Raw genomic sequence first — 26,891 nt, forward strand, 5'->3', positions numbered from 1 at the left:
TGCAATTAATTGCCTGAATATTCAGTGTTCACAAAGAGTAGAGTAATATAGAGAATGAAGTTATTATTATAATTTTTTTGTATAGAGAGAAGGGCAAAAATTGCATATGCATTTAAAAACAAAACAGATCTTAATAATGCTTCAGTAAATATTTTGTGTATTCTAAAATTAAAATAATTCATCCACTTTTCCATAAACATTTCCTCTAGTTTAATCCCAAAAATGGTCTATATTTCATGATATCCTTCCTAACTTTCAAATTTTCATTTACATTTACAAGAGGGGCATTTTCAACTTTGAGAGTAGGTATCATGACTGATGAACAACCAGTGTTCGAGTATCTAAGGACTTGTGCATTATCATCATGAATAAGTTTCTTTCACTTTGCAAAGAAAGAGGAAAATGCTGAAAGATTGTATGTTTGATCATTTGTAATAAAAATGATATTCTTACTATATTTATGGAAATTTGTTTTGTTGCCAATAGCACTACTGCCTTTTAAAAAGGCTCAGGGCACTGGAGTTATTTCAGGCTCAATGAATTTATGAGACCCTCAATATCTCTGCAGATTAGATCAATGGGAACAAATGATGAGAAATGAAATCTTGCAATCCCACATTTAAATACAAAATTTGACCTCACGCAATTCACAATCAAAATAAAACAAAGAGTAAAAATTGACATAAACAAATTCATAATTAGTTGCAAGGTTGTGGGACTGTTAGTATCTTTGGCTTGTAGTTGGCCAAACGAAGATGCTGGGTACACATCCATCCATCTCCGAGCTCTAACAATCCCATCTACTCATAATTACCCACATATTCCTGATGGTGTAATTTAACAACAAATTCACAATTTCCTGATGTTATATTATTCAAAGGATAATTAGTGGAAGCTTCAAGTGTTATTATTTGGGGAATTGATTGACAGTTGAGGTCACTTGGACCATTACAGACAGGGTGGTAATTTGGTAGGGGTAGGGTTTTCAAGGAAAAGTGGAGAGAAACTCGGCGCCGGCATTAACCTAATCTCAATTAAAGATGCCAACGGGTCATACAATTTAACGTCCCATCAGACGGACTACGTACTCCACTCGAAGAACTACCAGGGATCGAGATGGTGCGGTAACTAACGTACTAGCTTCCTACCTAGAGGGCCCGGGTTCGAATTCCAGAGGCGGCAGATACTATTCAGTCGTATCCCGATCCCTACTTGAAATGCTTTGTGGAGAGCACTTTGAGTGAGTGCGCTGTCCGTCGGATGGAGCATTAAGCTACGGACCCCTTTCGCCGGGTTTCTCTCCACCCTTCATCCTTCCATGTCTGTCCCAAATGGCGCAAATGACCATAGCTGTTGGTCGCCTCCCACAAAAACTACAATTACTACTACAACCGAAGGGCTCTCCACATGGCACCCCGCGTAGGGATCGGGATACCACTTAAAAATCTGCCAACGCTGGGATTCGAACCCGGACCCTTGGGACGAAAAGTGAGTATGCAAGCCACCGCATCAAAGTTTAGGACTGTGGGGGCGTCACACCTGGACGATGGGCGGCGCTATGGGCGCCTCCGCGGCAAGCGGGCAAGATGGTCTGTGCTGGGCGGACTGTTGGAACTTGGGTTGGTATGGCTCCAGCATACGAATCTTGCCCCACCGGTTAAAGAAGAGGGCGATGGCTCCCACCCAGAGCAGGAGCACGATGAGGACGATCAGGGCCTCCTCGGCCCTCACGAGGGGGGCGGAGGTGGCGAAGCCGGGAGGGGTCGGGGGGACGGAGGGGGGAGTCGGGGGCGCCGCCGCCGACGCCACGTCGGCGCCCGCAGCGTCCGCCGCCGCGGATGGGTGGCCTTGGGGCCAGGGGTCGGCCACCCCCCCGCCGGCCACGACGGGGGGCCACACGGCACCTGGTGGAAGCGGTCTCGGCGGCCAGTCCCGGCCCCACGAGTCGTCGGTGCCTGCCAGGGGGAAAAATTTGAAAAAAAAATGAATAGTCGCCGTCCGTCCCTGCATTTCATTACCGTGTTTCTCGGAGATTCTCCCCCGCTGCTGAATTTTTATGAGGCAGAACTTTTTTAGGACGGCATTCTCAGCGCTGAAATCTCTCCACGATTTACAAATTTACGATATGAGGGAAGATACAGTATATTAAACGTCATTTTGGGGAAACGCAAGGTAAAAAATATAGATAAGAATATGTACTATATGGTGATGAGAACAGAATATTCTCCTAGTATTTCATTTAGAAAATACAAACCCTTTTGATAAGAACCACCTACGAGTTACATTTATATAGATAACTGCTTTGATGGACTCAATAGACGGATAGCAGGCCAATGCAATAACTAAAGACAAAACGTTAACATAAAAACATACATAAAACATCAACAAAATGAAGGAGTGGTTTTAATTCATATTCAGTGTTTATGTGTTGATTATATCACATTAGTTTATTGCAAGTGGCGCGTGATCTGCAAATACTTGAAGCGCTTGTTGCAATTATGGATAGCATTTCGTAGAGGTATCTTTCAAAATTGATAAAATTTTCCATGATAATAAATTTAATGCAGCAGGCATGAAAACACGAAGGGGAAAATCCTTCATTACCGGAATAATACCAAAATAAAACTATCGGAATGGATCAGAATATCTGGGAAATAATGTTCATGAGCCTAAATTAGATAATTTTTTCTATTTAGGACGAAACTGTGGTTCAAAATCGTCTTATAGTTCATCATTACCTTAGAGCAAAATAGTTTCCAATTTCTGTGGCATCGTTTCATATTTTCATTTGAAAAGTGTTGTTAGTCTTACACTTTTTAGATTTTATTTGAACTAATTTAGATGTCACTGGATCAAGTCAACTAGGACCATGACTCTGTAGGCACATGTAAAGCCCCCAATAGATTTCAGAAATGATGAAAATCAGAATCGACTTTCAAGTTTTAGACTCATAAGGCTGACAAAAAATCATTCTGATATTTCCATGTCCGATATTAAATCTAACATTTTTAAATTATCTAGCAGGATATCCATACAAACAGTTGTTTAACATTTCAAGAACATATCGCTGGTGGTTTTACCATATTATGATTAATCGAATTGGACTATTTTTCAGTCTCACTATGATTGATTTCAAATTACATTTTTTAATTACAGCTAAACTAACGATAGAGTCAATAAAAATAACATCCAAATACGTATGATAAATAATTTGACATTCAAAGAAATACGAAAACTAGGTATTTTAAATACCTTTAAAATTGCAGTTTGAATTATTTTGCAGTTGCAATAGGGTAGGTTAAATGGGTTTCCATTTCACCGTGAAATTTTTTTTCTCATTTTTTAGAGTTTTTGCGTGGATTTTTAATTAATATTTAACGAAACCGAAGTTTTTATTCCTTGATTACTGTATATTTCTCAAAATTCATTTCCTTTGTATATTACGTGATCGAAATTCATTACATGATTTATTCATATTCAAATTTTAAATACCTATTCTAGCAATTACAATGGCTTCTTTCACTGCCGTTTGAATATTAATCGCGGTTTTTTTTGCCAATCATGATCGATGTTTTCACATAAATTTAATTAAATAGCGACCTACGTATATATGTAATCCTGCTACCACCTTTTTTCTAAGGCACTGCTACATTAGCCCCACAAGTAGGCATGAACAAGTTTTAAGTTACAATACCCAATTTCCAGTTGAACTGAGAACTGGATTTAGGATTTGAATGCCATGGGACACACTCATAAAGACGTGCATTAAGCTAAAAAGACTTTTATGTTTGAAAATTGTTGGCTTAGAATCTCATTTACCAAATGCCTTTAATATTCCATCTAATAATTTCCTCCTATTGTTGGGAAATTATTTATATCTTTGTAATCCACTCCAATAACCGAGTAAGGTTCGGGGGCGATTAGTCCGGTAATAAGGGCCATGTAGGCATTTTTAAATTAAATTTTGCTTGCATGCCTGACTGCACGCGGTTCAGCAAAATATGGCCGCTGCCAGTTGATCACCAATGATATAATGTTGTACATCATACCACCAGGCATAGGCGAATACGATTTAAAATTCATGAAGCACACGAGGTCGCACGTAATGGGCAAATAATGAATGTATAATGCTGAGCAATCTGTTATATTGGATGCCGGCGCAAACGGGACTCTCGCATTATATTTTCACGGTCTTCATCGTAGGTACTTCAACACAGAATGATTTCACAGCAGCGACGGATGGTCAACTCCGCGAAAGCGGGAGTTGCACTGATATGTCACGTCACAGCACGTTCGGGATTCACAATAAACTAGCGTGCGTGTAGACATTTCACCAGCTCTCTTTAAGGTACAGTAAAAATCAAGGTTGATTCGTATACTACGTATGGAAACGGTTCTCGTTCCTGGCCTTGAGGATACGTCAGTTTGCTTTCGGTTACTCGCAAACAGTTTTTAACGGAAAGTGAACTCTTTCTACGCACGTGAGAGCGGATCTTGGTTCTCTTTCATTGAACACTTCTCCCTCCATTTCTAATTGGTTTCCCCAGTGCTTCTTCGACCTTCCCCCACAGAATGGTGGGGGGGGGAAGACCATGATCCCCCTCCCCTTTCAACCCTTCTCTTCTTGTTCCAGCTTCCCCCTATTCCTTAATCCTCTTCCCGCTCGTTGTCCCAGATTGGTCGCCTTAAAAAGTACTTAAAAGGGCAAGCCCTTTCCCAAGTGCGCCGTTTTCTTCCCGGTATCGATCTTATTTTTTTTCCAGAAATTTTCCCTCTCTCGCTCCTCCCTTGGAGGTGATGGGATTCGTCGATATCGTGCGATGGCGCAAGAATGAGAGCGAGCTGCCCTCATCCTGGAAGTCATTCATTGTTCATACTTACTTTAAACTTCGGAGCAAAAAGAAAAGGCGGGAAACTAGGCCGCTGGATGGTGGCGTTATGGGACTGGAGCGAATGGATTTCGACAGAATGGACTGAGGAGTGGGCCATTCGCGTCGTTAATTTTTCGTTGAATTTTAAATTGAAGGTTTAGCATCAGTAATTACTCGGAAGAAATTGAATCAAATTGGGGTCATTGTGTGCACGTGCGAGACAAGTATTTGATTTGGAGCACTAGGAACCGTTCTTATATTTAAAAAAATTAAAACCCCATCACACGTATTCTTTGTAAGAGGAGTGGGCCATTCGCGTCGTTAATTTTTCGTTGAATTTTAAATTGAAGGTTTAGCATCAGTAATTACTCGGAAGAAATTGAATCAAATTGGGGTCATTGTGTGCACGTGCGAGACAAGTATTTGATTTGGAGCACTAGGAACCGTTCTTATATTTAAAAAAATTAAAACCCCATCACACGTATTCTTTGTAAGAGTTTATATCTTATGAAGAAAGTAGTAGTAATTATTTAGAAGGTACCAATTTTAATCTGTTCATATCTTAGAAATGATTAAATGAACACTGCCTATTTAAAAGCAAGCATTCATTGAAAAAGTATTATACATCCCTGGGTAAAGAATACATTAAACATTTGTTGGCAAACAGAGCAAATTTGCGGTTGCATATTTCTTGATTACTTTATTTAATCAATAATGAAGCTGATGAAAGCCTCTCAATCTGAGTGAGCGGCAGTCAAATCTGTCCCTCACTTCGGCCTCCGGTCGGGAACTCAGAGAAAGCGTGTTTTCACTCAAGTGTGCCAGTCAATTTAGGACTGGGACTTGGAGCGTAAGATCGCTTCGGACCTGAGGAAAATTGGATGCCCTTTAGATAGAAATGCAATGGATACAATTATACGTCCTAGGAATTGGTGAAATGAGATAACCAGCAGAAGGAGAGTTTGGGAGCGACGACAGCTTATACACTCCGATTCAGATAGTCGGAACGGAAAAGCGGAGTTAATATTTCTCAATTGAAACAGAAAAAGAGATTTAAATGCTTCCTAAAATTAAACAAATGGATCACCCTATGGCCGGGATCGTCAGAAAGCCCAAAGGATCTTGATCTGTTCTAGCTTAAATTGTATTTTGATGAGGATAAGGTGAAAACTGTCTATAAATAAATAGCAAATTAAAAAGGGACTGCGAAAAAAGAAGAAAACAGAGCAACTTCTGAAGACTATGCAGAATTTGAATACCAAGGAATTTTAACAATGAAAAGTTGTTACATAGTGTGGATGAATACAGTCAACAGAATCAGATTAACAGTTAATTACTTTGTGGAGATGTTTATTTTTATTCACCGCGGATAGACTTGAATAGAATGGATACTTGAATTCTACATAAATGGGTGGCCTTTTTGTATCAAACGTTTGAAAGCTAAAATCGCAGAAAATAGTGAAAGGGAATGATGCTGAGAGACAAGAATACACTCCAAATCGGCTAAACGTGTATTTAACAGAGAAATTTAGACATCGCCTAAACTATGCTGCGGACTATGGTGAATGGGGCAGTTCAATGTTCTGAACTTCACAACATGCTCAGACCCAAATGAGGTAAAAGTACACATAATTTGAAAATGGACGACAACACCACTGCGTGGAAAATTAGAGGAGGCAGACGCAAAGCTTTTTAGCCCTATGCTACTCACAAACTACTATCTCCTACATCTAGTTTTCCTGACATCTTTGAAGTCTCCTAATAATCCTCTTTCCTCCCACACCTAGATCTTCGTTGTTATTTTTTTCCTTTTGGTTCATTTTTCTTTCCCCATCACCTCCACAATCACATCTCAAATGTCTCCAATTTATACCTATTCTATTGCCTCAGAGACCAAGTTTCCGCACCTAAAAATATTACGCTCCATATTTAAGTTTTTACTAGTAATTTATTTACATATTTATTTGAGGTTCCCATCAGCCACTCCCTCCTCTTCGTTTAAGCTTCTTTACCTTACGCAATTATTTTATTTCCTCACCACTTTACCCTCCTAAAACACTTCCTAAGTAAGGTTTTCATTCTTAAACTATTGCACTGATTCTGCAATATGCTCAGCATTAGTTGCAACCCACTAGCTGACTGATTTCGATATTTGATCTAAGGCTTGATTTTGACATTTTGGGTGACAATTTTGTTGAACAATGTAACACAGGGTAGTTAGAAAGAAACTTAACATTTGAAAATTTTATACTGAGATCTTCCGAGAGAAAATGAGGAAAATATAAGCCATTAGGTGAACTCTAGAGCCATGATAAAGTATTGGAGCTTATAGAGGTAGGAGAAGACAATAATCGACGACTGAAAATAATATCAAACAATGAAAATTGATTAACGACCCTGTATCGAAACTCTCCATGCTGCTCTGTTCCTTGCCATTAAAAAATGTTCATATATCCATTTCTTCCAATGTCTTCTGGTACATTTTTCAAGGAAAATTTTTACACCCAATGTCTCCAATCTTCTTTTATCGGTTCCTTCCATAAGTAGTTTCTATGGGGCGTTAAGAAACTAAATTACCCGAAGGAAAAAGAAATCAATGAAGACCTTTGAAAGACTTCTGTCATGATATGCAAAATAAATGACAAAAGAAAAGGTATAAAGGGAATGCGATTCTACTTTAAAATACATAATCTGCAGTATGCCATACGGCTCGTGAAAGATGGAATTCCCACAGCAAACGAAGATAGAATAAATGTTAGGAAAATCTGGAGATGTAATAAAGAGGAATAAATAGCAAGAGTTCTGAAGGAGAAATGCCAAATGGATGGAGCGAGAAATGGCTGGATGCACCTAATTAGAGCAGATTCTGATAATGTTCACTAAGTTTTACGTTTAAATGCCACTGTGAGACTTGACAAAATATCTTCAAAAAAATATTTTCCAAAAACCGTAAAAATAAGTCCAAACAAACTATACCTACAAATTACTTCGTTACATTTGCATGTAAAAAGGCCAAACACCTTCCCGTAAAATCGAATTGCTTCAATGGAAATAAGATGAGACCCATACAAAAGAGAAACTTTTCGAAAAAGTCCTTAAGTTTCCAGCATAGACTACCTGGAGGTGAATTATCTACTGGTGAACTTAACAGAAAACAGACGAGCACTTAGACGAAAGAATACTTTTTCTTTAGGAGAAGAAAAGGTACGAGAAAAGTCATTCCGATTTTCAGGTGACTTATTAAGGCGAGCAAACAAAAGGCAAAACTTGAATTAATTTCACTTGCTGATTTGATGGAAGCTGGATTGATGGGAATAATTGGAATGATGATCTTTGCCCGTGGTAATTTAAGGAGGCTGCAAATCTAAAACAGAAAAACTTTTTGGAAGAGTCAAGATGGAATGAATGGAAAAAATTTCAGCATAATACTTTTCTCAGATGCATCATACGTACATGACTGCAGGAAGGTAAGGAAACATTAAGAAGATGCTAGTTGTGACGCAACCATTTGTGGGAATGTACAATATACCAACAAATTAAACCAAAATTCATTGTTCTTCGGAGGTATATAAACTAACCTTCTTCTCATAAAAGCCATTTGAAAAACTTGAGCAACATGCATTTGTAAAATGTAAGAAATAGATTACCAATGTCTTGGATTGAGATACATTAGAGGTTAATGAATTTAGATGGATACAATAAATAAAACAATGTACAAAAATTATTTTACATATTAAAAAGTATACTCATGATACAAAGTCTTCATTGGACGCTCCAACCCACTATGGGTTTTGGCCCATTCAACAATAAACACACATTCTCTTCTGTCTTTTGCAAGCTGCTTTCAGTTAGGACTAATCGTTCATCGTAAATCGTCTATGAAATCGTCCTTATTTTTTATCGTAGGTCTCCTCCTGGCCCTATTTCCTTCAGGTATCCATTCATAAATTTTCTATGTCGATCTGTATCTGCAATGCGCGTGATGTGACCTACCTATCAGATTCTTAGTAAATGTTAAGCTATTGTTTCTCCCTTTTTAAATGAAAATCTAGAATTCACTTGATTCTCAGACCACTCCCCCCCCTACGTTGGTCCAAATATTCTTCTAAGCATTTTTATTTGTAAAAAATTAAGTCTTTTGTTTTTCTGTTTTAACGTTCATGTCTCGTAAACGTATGTCACAATTGGAGAAAATGCAGGTTTTTAGATTTTAAATATGTTTTGTTCTTGTAGAATATTATATTAAATAGTTTCTTGAGGATGCAAGGACATATGTTACATGTGTGTAACGTATAATGCCTGTGATATAATGCTTCGCTGAATGAAACTCATAGATTGAATTTTTACTTTTGTGTAGAAGTACGCCATTAACAGTAGCGTATAAGATGACTGATAGCAATAGTGCTGCCGTTGGAGAAAATCGAATAAAAATGGATGGAGCGAGTAGACAGTGAAAACATTTGTTAGCAAGTAATTTGGTGAACAGATAAATCTATGGGAAGCACTAACTAGAAAGGGAATATTCATTGGGTATACACTAGTACGAAAGAGTATATTTAAGGCATAGATGGGAGGAATAAAAGAGGGCACTTAGTAGGCCAAGAAACCCCCCAGGAATGAATGGATTTTATGCATACAGTAAGAAATAAAATGAATGATCAGAAATGGTTAAGGAGAGCTGAAGAGGAAGATTGAGTCTAGATTGTATTAAGAACCACTGGAAACAACTTCAGATTTGCTAACTAATGTCAAAGATGGCAGGAAAATTTGACAGGACAAGCCACTTCAAAATTTGTTTGCTTTGCCTCAAATTTTGATCAGGTGAGTACATCAGTACTTAACCAGTTCAGATATTACCAACCTATTTGTATTTATTCAAAAGCGATGCTTGTGCGAGCTTTTTTACAAATTGCCGGGAGCTCCTTTCAAAATCACGATTTCTCCAAAAAGCAGTCGCAAAAGAAATGCAAAATTTTCTAACCATATCCAATGCTAAAAGTATAACTTATTTGTGATACGAAAAGTTTATAGTCGATAAAAAGTTTTATAGAGCATATTATATGGAGTTATGAATTTATTTGCAACTTGAAGAAGTGGATCCCACCAAATTACAAGTTTGATTTTGCTACCCCAGACTAAATAGCATTACGGGAAGACGTGATTTTCCAAGAACCGCCACTTCAAAAGATCTACCAATTTGAGTAATTATTAATAATGCTGCCAATTACGAAGGTGACCACACAATTTTTCGTCGTAGGGAAGATTTTTATGTACTGACTCTTTATGATGTAATGACTAGACCTAACTAACGCATATTTCTAACCTTTTAAAAGAGATAGTTTAAGGAAAGTGGAATAGCACACAATCGCTTAATTTCAATCCACTTTTAACAATTATTATACATATCACACGCCTCATCTATATACATATTATATACATATATCAAAGGCATTTGATAGAGTAAATTGGGAAAACTCTTGAGTATATTGCAGAAAATAGGAATAAATTGGGGGGACAGGAGGCTAATCCGTAACCTGTACACGTTGCGGATATGGAGGGTAGCTATGTACGGGTCGGAAACGTGGTCACAGAAGCAGCAGGATAGATGTAGATTGGAGGTTTTTGAAATGTGGGTGTGGCAAAGAATGGAGACGGTGAAATTGACCGAAAGAAATACAAATGAGGAAGTACTAGGTATGGTGGGCGAGGAGAGGGGTTTGTTGAGAGAAATCCTAAGGCGACAGGAAAAATGGATAAAGGGCGTATTGATCGGCAGTGGGATATTGAAGACTGCAAAACAGGGGAGAATGTTAGGCAAACGAGGAAAGGGCAGGAATAGCAGGAATAGGATATGGATGTTGGACGAGATGAAGGGAGGAATGAAGTACACAGAGCTGAAGAAGGACTTGATGTAGGGTGGGTTGCTGGTTTGTGTTTTGTTAGGAGTAACAAAATATTTATCTGGTAGTTGGGTCCATCCAAAACCTACCTTAACCTGTAGATTACTTAAAAATAGTATACATAAATATGTATATATTTTTATATATACATATATAAAGTATAAATATCGTATATATTTTAAAAATATTGAAATTTACACAATACCTTCACTGTAAATTATGGTAACTATGCCAACGAACTGTTCTGATATGTATTGTAATGAAACATTCAAACTATACCCGAAGATTTTTGTTGGGACAAAGTAAATAAAAAAATATGATACTAATTGTTTTGAGAAACATATACATTGTACTCAGACGGTAAGACGCTAGTTGAGGTCACTCGGCAATTTTGACATGATTAAACGTTGTAATCATCCCTCATTCAATTCGATAGGTAGATGGGATCACTCATTCAGGAAAAGAAAATTTATTCCGCGAGGCAATCACAAAGAAGCTCTTGAAAAGATTCGAGAAATCCTTCAGCACGCCCTCCTAAGAGTGTTTCTTCCTCTCCTTCTCTCTCTCTCTCTCTCTCTCAACTTGAGGGAAAGGAATCTACTGATCTTTATCCTTATTGATAGAAAACGTATAAAAATGAATTCCATTAAAAACCTATTTGCTTGCCGAACCTTCTCGAACCCTATTTTCTCCTTGGATTGCTGTGGAGTTTTGTTTGCCACGTAAGGAGTCGCAGGAGTATTTTGCCCGAATTGGAACCTAAACCCCTGACCTTCACTCTGCAGCCGGACACCTAAGTCAACAGGGTAAATACAAACTAACAGTTACGTACAGATTAACAAGGTGTACATATACAGAGGACCCTGCAATTCACCGGTGGGGTGTGTGGCAGGGGACTATTCAAAACTAGGGGGAAAACATCAAATTTTAACATTTTCTTAACTGCTAGCCATAATAAATATGATAAAAAATTCGAATAATGTACATTATGATAATAAAAGGTACATGTACTGAAGTTTCTAAGCGTGAGATACTTTTCTAAACATCAGAGACGAGCTGCTAGTGACAAGATGGACAATAATCTACGATTTTGAAATAAAAATAAAATACTAGGCTACATAGAATGAAAAAAGAAAAATACTTTTTTCTGCAGCACATTCGCTTACAGTCACACTAATCTCTTATCGTTAGAGGGAAAAAAATGAGCACTTAAATTTCTCGGTTCTACTCTAATCTTACTTTCTCGTCAAAGTCTGGATATAATGTAATATGTACTTTTTAATACCGGGTGAAATTGATTGATTCAAATTAAACTATTGATTGATACATTATTAACATGTCAATAATAATAATTAATTTAATAAGCATTAAAGGAAATAATTCCGAGGAAAAAGCTTTCGACCATAGGCGCTATACCCACAAAGCATTTTAGAGTAGGGGTTTCAAAGCCTGGTTCAATAATTATGTGTACATAAATGTGCAAATACGTGTGCATTGTATTCCACAAGGTTGAAGCCGTGAGGGAAGGAAATCGGCACCGTGTCATTCGCGTGGAGTTCCTCAGAGGGAGATCTCTATTTCAATTCCCCAACACCACTCATCCCAAACCTCCCTTACCCACCCCCGGGAACCCTCCGTTTGCATCTATCGGCACGGAGGAGAGATAAGGGAAGCGCTTCCACTTTAGAGAGACGACCCCCCTGAACCCCCGCCCCCCATTCTGCCCCGCCGCGACCCCCAGCATCCCTCCCGACAGCCTTCAACACTCCCTCCACTCCCCCGGGCGATATTCGAGCGGACGCAGAGCGAGCGACGGACGCCGATTTCTTGGAAAGGGAGGCGAGAGAGGAAGGAAGGAAGAAAGGGGAGGCAGGAGGGAGGGGGAAGGGGATGTTGTCGGCCGTGCATTGGGAGGGGTCGCACGTCTCGTTCCGCCCTCCCCTAATCCCCATTCCCCGTCCCTCTACGCCGCCGCCAAAATTGCACCGGCGTCCTATTTCCCTCTCTCGTCCCTCAATTTTTTTTCCTCTCTCTCCCTATCCGGTGTTAACCTCCTCCGCCCCTCTCCCGCATTTATTTTGTCGTCTTATTATCCTCGTGTGTAGAGTACAGCGCAGCTCCGTCCGATAGCGTTCAGCTCCATCCCTGAAGATGATGGCCCCGGGCGACAAACGACGAGGAAAGCTTTGGCGCGCTCTCCACGGTAGCATCCGAATAGTCCTCGTTTGGAATTCGTAACACCCCCGCGGTTGTCACGTTTGCGGCACAGATGGATCGGGAAAAGGGTGACGATTTCGGATGAATAACGAGAATAAAATTTGAGATTCTCTCTCCCAAAGTGATGGTTCAGCCTTATTCAACAATAAGATTCGCCATCGTCGACCGAAGATACGTCTCAGAGGAGAGCGGGGAGTTCAAGCATTAGCGACGGCAAGTGGAGATGAAGTGATCAAATTTCAGGTTGCTATGTATTTTCCATAACACCATCACCAAAGCCCATGCGTTGCTGAATCCTCTTACCGCGAAGTAAGCTATCCTTTTGTTCACCATCATCACCTGCGATGAAAATTTGTACTTGGAAGCTTGGAACTACTTGACTTTCAACACGGAGGGACCAGATGAGTTGCAAATGACTTGGAACTACAAATTCATGCGTGCAAAATATGGTAATGGTGTAGATCCATTAAACATTTTTGAGGGAGTGCGGATAAGAGGACAAAGGGCTAGAGTGAGGAGGCACAAAAATGTGATAGCTTATGGTATCGATGAGGTTTTCAAGCAACATTGATTGATGCGTGCGGGAAATATGATCAAAGGTTGGGCATTAAGAAGTTGAATTACAGTATATTACGGCGATTGAAGTGCCAGCCTACTATGCATGTATGAATCTCAAATGAATACGGTAAAGGGTGCAACATCACGTAATTAATATGTGTGGGAACTGATTCAACTACATATTCATCGCTCAGTGGGAAATCACGGCAAGCTGTAGCGTTCCCATGTGTTAGTAGACTTTAACAAAATCATGGATTTGTAATGCTGATGACTCAAAATAAAAATGGAAATGTATGCTTTCGTTTCAATGGATATATCCCGTGCCAGTATTTTCAAAAACATGTCAAATTTATTGAAATATTTGAGAAGGATATTGAATATTCATTACACTTCTACTAACATAAAGTGCGAAAGGTAATAAGTTTTCTATTTTATCCACATTAAGTTAGTTATATGTAAATGTAAAATATTAAAACGTTCAAAAATCCATCCTTATATTATTTCATTGCATAGTTGCATATATTATTAACTGTACGCCACTTGTGTATCTGCTTAGGCACTCAACTCCGTGATTTATTGGATAAACGCTTAAAATTGCAGTGCTTTAAGATATTTTAGAAGATATTACTCGGTTAACACTCAACACAAATCAGAAATTGATTATTCAAACTATTTGAGTTTTTTTACTTGATTTGTATTGTACATTTTCTTCAACCGTGCTACTTAAATGAAATGGCCCCATTTAAAGATATGTAATTATACTTGTTAGTGATTTATTTTTCTAGGGTGATATAGGGACCAGGCAAGATATAGTGTTTAGAAACGAATTATAACAGTAATATGTAAATTAATCGAAGTGACCTTCAAAGTAAGAATCGAATTATATTATAGCATATCAAAAATTATGATACGCAATATCTGAATTTTGAAGCTTCGTTGAACTCTTCTACTGTAAAGCCTCTCTTTACCGTATGCCATTTTCTAGGTCATTAAGCATGAAAAGGACCTTAAAGTTCCTTGTCATACTTAATATACGCATTGTTAGACCTTATAATCCATTTAAGACCGCAAGAGAAGGGCAGGAAAAGAAAGGCGTAGGTGGCCTAAAATAAATTATTAAAGAGCATAATTAAATTTAATTGGCTCTCACCTTAAATGACGAGGAATAATGGGACTAAATCTCTAATAAATGCCCCCAATTTGAAGAAAAGCGCGTTCCGGACTATAAAATTTGTTCTTAAAAAAGGATTGAGAATTATCAGGATTAAGCAGTCGTGAAAACGACTTAGTTGGACCTATTCTAGAAAAAACAGCTCCAATACGGCAGCAAGTACAGAACCAGAAAAGAAATATTGCTGCATAATTATTTTAAGTTATTAAACAGTTCTCCAAAGAACATATGCTAGGCATATTTTTACAGGACATCGCGGTAAACTTCATCCTTATGAATTTAGAGTTCAGTGTAATTATGATATAGAACTAAAGGCAACAGTTTGAGTCTCTGAATAAATAAGTGGGTCTAAGGATTTATATTGATTGATAATATTAATGAATGATGATTAAGACTACTGATTAAATAAATTAAAATATGTCAGAGCCATTCATACGTATATTATAGCTATTACTCTAACACTCAGTAACATTGGAAGTGCTTGCTTGACCATCCACAAATAAGGATTTGAGATATCGCCCCTTCCCTACGTAATGCATACATCCTCGTAAGTGCGTGCATCTAGCAGATATTAATAAATAAAGATATTATTTTTTTCCAATTTGTGCAAATATTTCATAAATTATTTCCCAGCTTCCAATAATTATTATTAATATTCAGAAAATATTTTAAGCTAAGAGTGTCAAATGACTCACCTTGTTACAACCTCATAATGCTAAAAAGTCATGTTCGACTAAGAATATTAAATAAAACAAAAAACGACGCCAATCTGATTTTGAATAAGTAGGCGAATCAATAAGAACCAGCTAAGTGAACGTCAAGTGAGAGAACTCATCCTTTCGCTGGGTTTACTCAGAGAGATAAAAGTCATTTAACTCGATTTTCTCACCCATAAAAGAAGAATTTCAATGAAGTTGTCACCGACTTGCAAGTAGTTTATTCAAGACTTGACTTCGCAACAGAAAGAGCAACGCGTAAGTAAAAAATGCGAATGCTCACAAGTTTCCTCGAGAAACTTTTGGGTTAGACTTTGTGCCTCCGCTCCGTCTGTTACTTGAGCTACGAGCACGCCCCCTGGGGCATCCAAGAATGGAATCCATCGGAAGATCTCCACTGGTGGGTAAATGTGCCTTAATATTATGGCTCACCAGAAAAATCTCAAAAAGTTTCTTTAAGCAAAATCTCTTCACAGAATCCCGCTAAAAATATAAATTAAAACTACGGATAAAACACAAAACAATCATTCCGAGAAAGATCGTCCTTCAATTTTTACTGTTGCCAAACGATCCAGAAAGGATTTAAACTTAAAATCTTGAGAATCAATTGATACTCTTTGAAAAGTTAAAAAAAATATCATTCGCCGGGGCGCAAAAAAATGGAGCATTTCATTTCGATACATAGGTTAAGTATCAAAATTACCATGAAAACATTATAATGGCCATCCTTTCATAACAATTTTTAGTTGTGATTTTATAGAAGTTGACGGCATCATTAAAATATCATAAGGAATTTCAGATATAATTATGAAATACGGCAGTTTAAAATAGTCCAGCAAACATAGTAGAGGAATTTATTACCACTCCAATGTGATAAGCTGAACTTTATTAGTCTTCAAAGTAATCTGAATCGCAATTGTTTAGATCACACCAAGGAGAGAATCGTGTTTTTATGAGGTAAGTGAAATTATCTAAATTTCAATTTGTGGATACTAAGCATGCCTGACGTCTATAATTGAAATCCAGTAATTATTTCATTTTTATCAGTAATCATTCAAAGCAAACGGAAAAGAACCGTCGGTTTTGGCGAAATTGTTTATTTCTGAGTTGAATGAAGCAACTCTATCGAATGCATTCAAAAGTAATTGCGCAACTATATAATGCTATTTCTTGTGCACTGTGGGGTAGGTTCGATTTGAATAGGCCAGTATTTGAACCGATGCACTTAAATTCTAGGTTCGACAAAAATTAAATGAATAGAGTAATCCCCGAAGGTGGCGACGATGAATAGTCCCAAGCATATACTCGGAAGTCATAATGAGAACATACGTGGAGTCCATTTCAATCATTTCTTCTCTCGGGAAAAATCAATGAAATGCATGAGCTTCAGTATTGATGCTGTCGAATTTTCGAAGAAGCCAAGAAACAAGATGAATAACTTCTTTTAATAATGCTCTCTCAAAAAAGCTTCAACAATAGAATTAGGTAAACGGATGAGAAAATTAAACTACTATCAAAAAAGTAGTCATAAAAATATTTAATTTAAAAACAGAAAATTCCATACATTATTATCCATTAAAGCAGCATCAAGTTTGAAAAAAATATAAGGTGAAGATCCTGGTGTTTCAAAAGCTCGAAATTGGTAATACCTCTTCGAACTTCAGTCGTACAAGAATGTCATTCCAGTTCTTTTGTTGCCGCCTTTGACAATTTTACGACATCTTTACCTCATTATCGGAGATCTTACGAAAAAAAAACATAACGTATTAATTTCCCTTTGATTCGCGTACTGAAATGTGGAGGAGTTTTTGCTCGGGAAACGATCCTGTCATATGCAGCGTTCTCATTGTGAGCGAGCGAGAGGACATTCGTTGACAGCACCAAAGGGAGGAGGGCGAGACTTATTGGTTGCGTTCCCCACACGTCCTGCGTATGGTACCCGTATCAAATTCCCTCTGTGCCTCGAGCGCCGTCTATTTATCACGCACCCGGACATCATCCCTCGGATCATTACGAACTCATTAGGCGAACGCCAAACGGAGGGAACGGACGTGATGGGCAAAGAAACCTCCGAGGAGAAAAAAAAATAGAGCTCACAGCACTGTATACGAGGGTGCCAAGGTGTGTCCGTGAGTGTGTACGCGAGGGGGTAAACTTCATGGGGTTCGAGTCGGAACAAAAGCCGTGTGTCTTCGCAGAATAAACATAGGCGTGAGTGGGACTGACGAGGGGCACGAGAGAGAGAGAGAGAGAGAGAGAGAGAGAAAGAGAGAGAGAGAGAGATGGAGACGAGAAGGCCATCCCAACGTCCAACAGCGAGACCCTAGGGTACGTAGACGTGTGTATCCACCAAGACCCAAGGGTATACGGGATTATGTTCACGCCGCCGGGAGAAGGGGTACTTGGTGCGAACGGCCATAGTTGCGAGGCCGAGCGAACGACCGCCCCCCTCCGCTCAAGTGACCATCCTTTTCGTCATCGCGGGGAGGAGAAGTCGAATATGGGTCACCCAGAGCCCCAAAGGGAGGGGAGGGGTTTGTTTCAATTTTTGATAAGGGTGGAAAGTGCAAAAGAAAGCAGTCCTCCGCAAACAAGCTCCCCCCCCCCCCTTCCCAACACGCCCACCCTTCACTGAACTCCGATTCTCGACGTGTCCACAGAAACTACGTGGGAGTTCGCTAGAGGGACGAGGTCCACTCGAATCCTGCCGGAAGCGGAGAGGAGAGGCGAGGAACGAAATAAATAGAGAAAAAGGGAAGAGGAGGGAAGGGGAAATGGCGAGGGTTAACTTTTATCGTCGGGGAGCGGCTCCCGAAAGAGTGCGCGGCGGTTAAATCTGCGACGGAATGAGTACCCGGGGGACTGACAATTTAGCGAAACTTTCAAAGCCAGCAGTTTGGCGTTAAATCACATATGGGGGCGAGGACGATGAAACGGGGCGTAAAACGTTGCAGCGGACTCTTTGCGTGCCGGGATGAAACTCCTTCCGCGGGCATAAAAAAAGGGAGATTTTCCTCCCGGCGGGAGTCAACGATCGCGTTAAAATGCGAGTTTTAGTAGCGAAAATTAATTAGCGGGAACTGACAATTGTGTTTTGAATTTACGTCCCGCTGTCGAAATCATTCTACGGACGAAAGCCGCGCTTCTGAGGGTGAGCGTTCGATTTAGTGATGTGTATCGCAGTCAATCGATGATGACTGTAATTGAAAGGTTACTTTAGCGACTGTTTAAGAGAGACTGCTTAAAATGACACACTAGGGCAACCAACCCAAAGATTGATTATCATAAGTTATGACAAGAAATTTAATATGCCATCCACTGCCTATTTAATTCACATATTCAGGATAGGAAGGATCTTTCCTGGAAACAATGGACGATTCCCAAAGGTTTAGGTTTGGGCGTTTAGAGAAATCCCACCCTTTTTTTAAATTTAACTAACAGTGCCCAGAGTCACCTGGTTTTTAACTCAGAACATTATAAACTGCAGCCAAACAAGGGTTAAAATAAAAAATAAAATAAGAAATAACTTTCATGACCGCCTATAATTCCATATAGATGAAAAATGAAGTCTCATTAACTTGGGGGGACCCTGATAATTAGAAGCACATCTTCTGAAGGGGGCAAAAATATACATATATCGCCTGTGTACCCTTGTGATTTGGCAAAAATAGATGGATAAAACCTAAACAGCAATATCCAAATTGATAGAACTAATTTCTTTTTCCATGTAATGACCAAAAGTTGAAATTTGTTGGTCCTTGTATTTGGCTGTTAGGGGAGTTAGGGGTGGGGTGTTACTAGGGTGAACGCGTTAAAATATTTCGTCGTAATCATCGTCTTTATTAGGTACCACTCAATATTCTGTCCACAAATGTTCAGCTTGGCAATTATGTGAATGATGGAAACATTTTCTAATAAATACAGAAGAAGATCATTCATTCAATATGGGCTTGGTAGAATACGAAGTTTTAGCATTGGTTCATGCGGGAGGAGGAGCCCCAAAAGCAAATGGAGTGTTTTCCCTTGTCTAAACATTTCCGACTGACCCCTAAATGGACAAATTACGTGGACAATGTCAAATAAATATACTTTTTCTTTGAATTGTTTTTTAACTGAAATGTAAAATTTGAATGTAATGTTTAAATTTAAATCACAATATATTTTTTTTCAAGGGATAGCACATCACCTGATACCTACTTTCTGTTTTTGGCACAAGGGATATTACAAATCATCATTTCAAAACAAAACAATTTCATTGAGAAAATAAAGGGAACAAAACTGTTTAAAAATCACACTTTAAAAATAATTTTTACATATCATATCAATCTCTCAGGAATGGATTACTAATGATCAATGTAAAATCATTTCCTGATTGTTAATTTTAGCTCAAAAAAATAATCAGTAACAGTTCTTGATTCGATTTGTTTCTCAATTGATTAAAAGTCAAAAGCGCTAAAAAATGATCACGATGCTATCCGAAACACATGCATGGGATCAATAAATATATCGGCGGAAGGATTTATGCATGCCCGCACACCAGGGGAATTCTAGATCGCAAGAAAAAATTACCATCACGTCGTTATAACCCGGTCTGGGTCTTGGTCATCTTAAGAATTCTTTGCCATTCCTCTCTTCTTGCAATATTTTCATTAAACATTAATCTAATCGTAATTTTCCTTCATTATAGTATGCAAATGGCATTTTGACCTATCTCCTCGGAATTCAGCCATATTTTATTTGGACGACCCAATTCCTTCTCCCATATGGTTTCTCCGCAGTAAGACCTTTTGGTATCTGATGATTCCACATCCTTGCTAAATGGGTCAGAATAAGTATTCTAGACTTTATTTTTTGAGAATGTACATGTATTTCAACAATTTACATACTTGTATGGTTCGTACTATTGTTCACCCAAGCCTCTGAGTCATATGACAATGCTGATCGTGCGACTTTCGTACACCATTACTTATTTCTGTTTTGTTTTGAAAACACAATATTGTATGTTGTTGCGTTTACATAGCAGAGTTATTCCATACTTACGCCAATATTCGTGACTAAAAAATTCATTGAAAGTTTCATATCAGCAAAATGTTTTGCGAATTTTCTCCAACTAAGCCGCAAATGCATTCAAGTTTTCTCACTTTCACAACTGTTTCGATGCGTTAGCTGCCACGAAATATTAAATTTAAAAAGCAAGTGACTGTGTTCCATCGGATAGAACTTTTACCAAAGTTCTCCAACTTAAATCAAAATTAAATTGTAAATAACCACGACAAGGCTGATATTTTCAAATTCGTGGAATTTGGTTCAACTGGAGAGCGTATTAGCAAACAGCTTCTCCCGGCCGGATGTAAAATTTCACGCAACTTAGCATTTAAACGGACAATATGATAAAATCACTAGGCATAACAGAAACGACTCTCAGTTCTTCGAAAAGTTATTTTTTTAGAAGGCAGTCGTTCCTTAGAATTATGATTACATCACAGAGGCACTACAATAAATCACTCGCAAAACTAATTTTTCTGAAATCTAAAAAAAGTACATGAGAAACATACGCATAGATGTATGATCTAATCTACAGCTTGCAACTTCCCAAAGATTGGTAATTTGAGGAGTTTAGGGGGAAAATTAATCATAAATGTGTTTTCTGAGCCTAATTTTAACTATGGTTCTATTATGGATGGTGTTCTTTCTTTCTAATCTCAAGCAGGTCATTAGCTTCCGGTGCCGTCCTTTTCTTATTAGTTGCGCAGAAAACCTTCTACATATAAGCGCTGAAATGCCAAGTAGGACACGAGCGCGAACGTGATTGTGTCATACGGCTTTTTATTTTGAGGTCACCATGAGGCGTAAAAGTACTTCGTCTTAGTAAAATTAATTATGGTGGATGAGACGATCATTTCGACATCATTTCGCCCGTGTTTCCTGCCTCCTCCCGAGGAAAAATACATAAAGATTAAGAATGCGCGAGCATTAAGTTTTGTCATCTGCGCCATAATCTTTTGCATGCATACATATCGACCAGCGTTGGAGTACATGAAATGCCCAAAATGAAAAAGACAATGTATTTTAAAGAATTGAGCGTTATGTTTGCCCTCGCCACGCGAAGGCTTAGTTGCGGAAGAAAATGTATTTGAAGAAGGTCCATACAGGAAGACAGGACTCCTGCAAAACGCAATTACGACGTCATGAAAAGCATCGTTAGGGCTCTCCCAAAAAATGGCGTCGTTTTTTGTGGGATTTCCCTCGACTTTAGCAGTTGGGCTATTAAGGCCAACCACGTTTTCGCTCCCACAAATGAAGAAAAGGAGTTGCGCGGCGAATGAATTAATAAAGCGGAGCCGAGCAACGCACGTGAAAACCAAAGAGAACTTCGCTTACCTCGTGTTTTCCTCTTTTGAAATTTACATTTATGATTATTTACGATTGTTATTTCATGGAGTTCGATTCCAAATTGATTTTTCAAAACATTTCAGAATTTTTCAAAAGATACTAATGGGACGATTGGAAAATGATATTTTGGACCGCTATCACGGAAACAAGTTTAATACGGATGTGTGTTGCGTTTTCGGAAGGACTCAAAAGTATATAAATTTATAAAAATGTATTTTTTAATGATACCCCCAGAATATTAATTCAATCGATTTCATAAACTGTAAACATTAAATATAGAAATGATTTTTACAGTGAATGGAAGTTGAATGGCTCAAACAAATTCTTTAAAAGAGAGTACATTTCTAAACAATTTTAGAAAAGGTTACGTGGACGTTATTAAAGCACTGTGGAGATGCAATATTGCAATTGTCTATATACAGAATATAATAGCAAGCAAATAAAATCATTACCATCAATAATATTTGTAACCAGTTGAAATATATTATAAATCATAAGAAATATGTCATGGAATGTGCAACTTTTATCTCCCAATCAGCCACTCAGTTCACTCCTACCCTCTTAGTGAGCAAGCCGTAAATTTATCAAGACTAATGTGCAAATATTTCATGAATACTTTTGCCTTCTTAAGGGATTTCAATTCTTCATGTGGACAAACAAGTTGAAGTTGCTACTTCCTTTCATCCTAGTATCAGTAACCAGGGTAGGGGTTTACCCTTTGACTCAAATCCGTGTACTGCTCATATTATGAGAATGACAATTTGATTTCCCGTGATAAAACCACCATTTATATATTTTTCATTCGCCACGCGTTTTCATTCTTCCTTTATGAGATTCAATGCGGCATAAGACTTAGCTTTGGGGCAAGGGAGAACCGCCATCAACGGTCAATGAAAATGACACGAAATTTTTTCCCCCGCTTCAAGGGGATTAAACACAGGCGTCCCGTTGTAAGGGTGGCCGTGAAGTTCTACCAAGGCCGAAGACCGACTTCCTCTTTCCTTGCTCCAGCTGGTTCTTGTCCTGAACGATCCACCCGTAAAATTTCACAAGAAACTGGAATTAGCAAAAGTTCCCCCGTGGGGGGGGGGGGGGGGGAATCCCGCTGGGGACAGATTCCGCGGTGTTAAAAAATGCAACTCTGAGAGCCTAATTTCCCATTCCCTTCACGCACGTGAGGGTCTAGAATCTGACTGCAGCAGCTACATTGTTAATAAAGGGTGCGATCGATCTATTGATGTGTCATTATGGTAGCGTTCGAACGGAGGTCCTTGAACGAAGCAATTAACATCTCTACCGGCAGAGAACCCTCGCAAAGGAATCCTAGTTTTCTTCAGTTTTTCCCCAACTGTTTATTATAGCCTGGATAAATTAAAAATGTTCTTAGCTATTATTGGAAAGTTAGTACTTATTGGAAAAATCCTAACACAAAAATATATTGCTAAAAAATAATTTCGAATAATTGGACCTGAAAGCTGAAGGTTCGGCAACCATAGCTAACAGTCATTACCGAATTCGTCCTGGAAAATGTTATTTTAGTCAAAACTTTTGATGATTACAATGCAACAATTTCACAGTGTAAAAATCATTCGCCTTGACCGGGATAAAATAATTTTTAGACTTTGAAATTGTTGCAGTGTAATGCGCATTAGCGGATGACTCCGTTAAAAGTTACTCTCACGGCATCTCCTGCAGTTTATTTGAATCTTTAATTAATATTTAAAAACATTGTAAAGGTTCGTATCGAACCGCAACGCTGGGAATATGAACGCGGCAGGACGTGATACCGAGCAAAATAAGTTCACTATCTTAACAGGAAACTGTTTTATCAATAATTTACAATATTTTTCGAAGTACGACGAGGAAGGAGAAAAATCACTTTCCCTTAATTCCAACGGCAGCTAATGGACAAATTTAAAATTAATGCAGTTGAGAAATTTAGAACAATTCCCGCTGGGAAAATATTCACATAAATGGAAGTTTTGTCTGTCACGCTTAAAATAAGCTATTTTCCACGACCTTTAGTGAATATTTAGAAATTTTGAAATCACTCTCGGGATTTTCAGAAGGTAAGTTTTTCCTTCCAGTAGACGCGTCGCAATGTTTGGATGCTCCACTCGACCATCGTCTTTAGGGCCGCTGAAGGCGTGGTCGAGTGGAGCATCCCAAGCGTCGAAATATCGGCCGAATATTGAAAGACCTGACCCAGTGATAACCCAGGGAATAATGTAGAAGTTTCATTAGGTAAACAGCAGATTCTACGAGCAGCGTGACGATAAGGGCTACTGTTCGCTTCGGGCGGCAATGTTGGTTCACTGCAATACATGAAAGTTTTTTATGTGTACCGGAAATGAAAGCGAATACGAAAATTATACTTATTACCACTGGTAAGTTGTTTACTTGCAAAGTATTTAATACTATTCCCGAGCTGAAGAACAATGAGGGGACATAGGCGACCTAAATCAAAAAAGAATGAATGATTGTACCGAAAGCTTTTTGTTTTCAATTTCATGTTAATAAATATTATGATGATAATGCATGATGGAATATGATGAGTGGGTCGGGATATTCCAAGGTTACAGCGTTGGACTACTGACCGGAGGGCCCGGGTTTGATTCCCTGGTAAGCCTCTCTGGACGCCTGCAGCTCCACCCAAGCTATGTGATTTTACGGGTACCAGATCTTCCTGGGAAACCATAACCGGCACAGGGAAAGGAACTAACCCTACCCTGATGTGCAAATTTCACACACCGTCGAGCTTAGTACTGGGTGAAATCTACCATCACCTACCAAACTGACCTTCGGGTTGATTACTGTGTTTATGGTGTCAATGGATGATCCGAATGTCCTCGATTCTTTGTACACAAAAAAATGGAAAAAGTTGGTGAAACTTATGGTGGAATGAGTTCTTTATTTTTTTCAATTACTTACTTGAAATTGAATGAAATATTAGTCAATATGTGAGAGGGGCTAGTACTTGGAACAAAATTTGACACAAAATAAAGTTTAATAACTTGTAACATTTTATATCTATCTTTTTAGTTATCGTGACACCTGCTATCAAGTCAAAAACTAACTGGCTTAGCAAGACCAGAAGGAGTGTATTCAATTTGTTCTTCCCTCAATGTATACCACTATTATACATGAAGATTGTCTGCCAAATGTCTGTTACATAAAAATATTCTATCGTATGTGATAAATAGAGTTCAGTATTGAAGATATAAAATTAGTACAAAAACAAAATAATTCATTATTTTGTATTTTTATCACATGGTAGGGCAGATACTTCTAAAAATGTGTACAGCGTGGGAAAAAATAGCGCATGTCTGTCACTCCCTAACTCTCTCACGCACGCACCTGTGATGCACGTGCAATTGTGGCGAATAACAGTATTTGTATTTATTTACGCCGCGGAAATCCGTCTTCGTTTATTTTTGTTTTCCCATGCAGGACACTCCTTCCAGTAGTACAGCATAAGTTTTTTTTAATGGTGAGTTGATTGATATAGGTATTGGAGAAACTGAAACTGGCCAGTTTACATAACTACATATCTGGTTATTCATTGAGCGGAAGAGGCAGTTCACCCCTGGCTGTGCTCTAATGGGGAAGGGACTAATGGCCCACTGTATTGTTTGTAGAACTGGCGTCAATCAGCCAAAATTGGCACAACTGTATTAGGAACAGGGCAGCAGAATCTCTAGCTGCGCCATTGAATCCTACATCAATATTTATGAATATTTATATCGAAGATGGATGCGTAATATTTTCATTTCTCCCAAGCAATATCCCTATACCACTTGTGTAAATAATCTAATTTATATGATAAGTAATGGATAAAATACCTACGGTCGTATAAAATACGGAATTGCCAGATAATACAATCGAATGCCAGTACTTGTGTTCGGCAAGACGACTTGCATATAGCACTATAGGAGATAGGGATGAATGCAACCTAGAGGCTGTCTTTTACAGCAATCCTTTGGAGTTATCCATGGAGGTACCTCAGTACATCTCTTATGTGGCAAAATGAACAAACAGAAATATTTGGCCGCTTTATTGTAATAACTTGGGAACAAGGCATGTTGGAGGATTCAGAATTAATGGAAAAAAAGGGTAATTTCATGAATTTGAAGAAATATCATATATTCATAATCACGTATTCATATGTAATATTTTGCATAATATTTTTTAAGTATTTAAAGGTATGTTGTTAGAAAATTGGTTCAGTAATTTTCATATTTCCCTAAATGAGAGAGTTTTATCCACTGAAATGGTCTTTCTCGGAGCAAACACAAAAGTCGACACATTAGAATAAACCACCACGAAGGAGTTATTTGCTTACTTTATTTTGTCATTTGTCCTTGGGGCCCAGGTTTTGGGCCTTAACGTCGTTCAAGAATGCCGTGTAACTAGAGTGCCGAGTAATGCTTGTGTGCCAAAATTATTTAAGACCAACATTTAAGCAGTAGAGACGTTCTAGCTATTCTTGTTGCTACGGTACCGAAATTTCTCTCTGCATAATTCATTATCTCGCCTGGCAAGAGTCACTGCCGTCTCGAGATTTGAACATGCATGACCTTTTACTTGGTGGGCGAGTTATCGCACCGGGGACCAACTCAACCACCAGGTAAGGGTTACACGCACGCAGATAAAAATCACAAGGTTGCTATGGCCTCCATTAACAACTAGGGTTGCGAAATAAACGATTTCGCTGATTGACATCAAACATAATATTCCCTTAAAACGAGCGAGCGATGTATTAAGCCTTTTAATAGAAGCCCACCCACGAAAATACAAATTATGAAGATGAAACACTTGGCAGTATTTGCTATGATTTCAAAAGTTAAATATGACCACCACGTCCAATGCTTTTAGAATAACAATCACCTAGATAAAATAATGGAATGAAAAATGAATGGACAAAAGCAAAGAGGAAAGGCATGCAAAAGATCGGCATGAAATAAGTAAATGACATGGGTAATAAGGGATTTGAATGTAAGGAGACACAAATAAATTAAGGAGAGGGTACTTAGAAAACTGACTCAGCAAACCGATCTTCGACTAC

General features: G+C 38.5%; 1 protein-coding gene across 1 annotated transcript in view; it reads right to left on the bottom strand.

The window, feature by feature from the left end:
- The window catches only part of LOC139692386 (uncharacterized), a 251,312-nt gene that overhangs the window by 5,678 nt on the left and 218,743 nt on the right, over positions 1 to 26,891 (bottom strand). Inside the window, exon 3 of the mRNA XM_071590550.1 lies at positions 1,540 to 1,955. Within this exon, the coding sequence (XP_071446651.1) occupies positions 1,540 to 1,955 (416 nt within the window). The remainder of the gene's footprint in view (positions 1 to 1,539; positions 1,956 to 26,891) is intronic.

This window comes from Hetaerina americana, unplaced genomic scaffold (assembly GCF_022747635.1).
Source record: "Hetaerina americana unplaced genomic scaffold, ioHetAmer1.1.p SCAF_4, whole genome shotgun sequence".
NCBI lineage: Eukaryota > Metazoa > Arthropoda > Insecta > Odonata > Calopterygidae > Hetaerina > Hetaerina americana.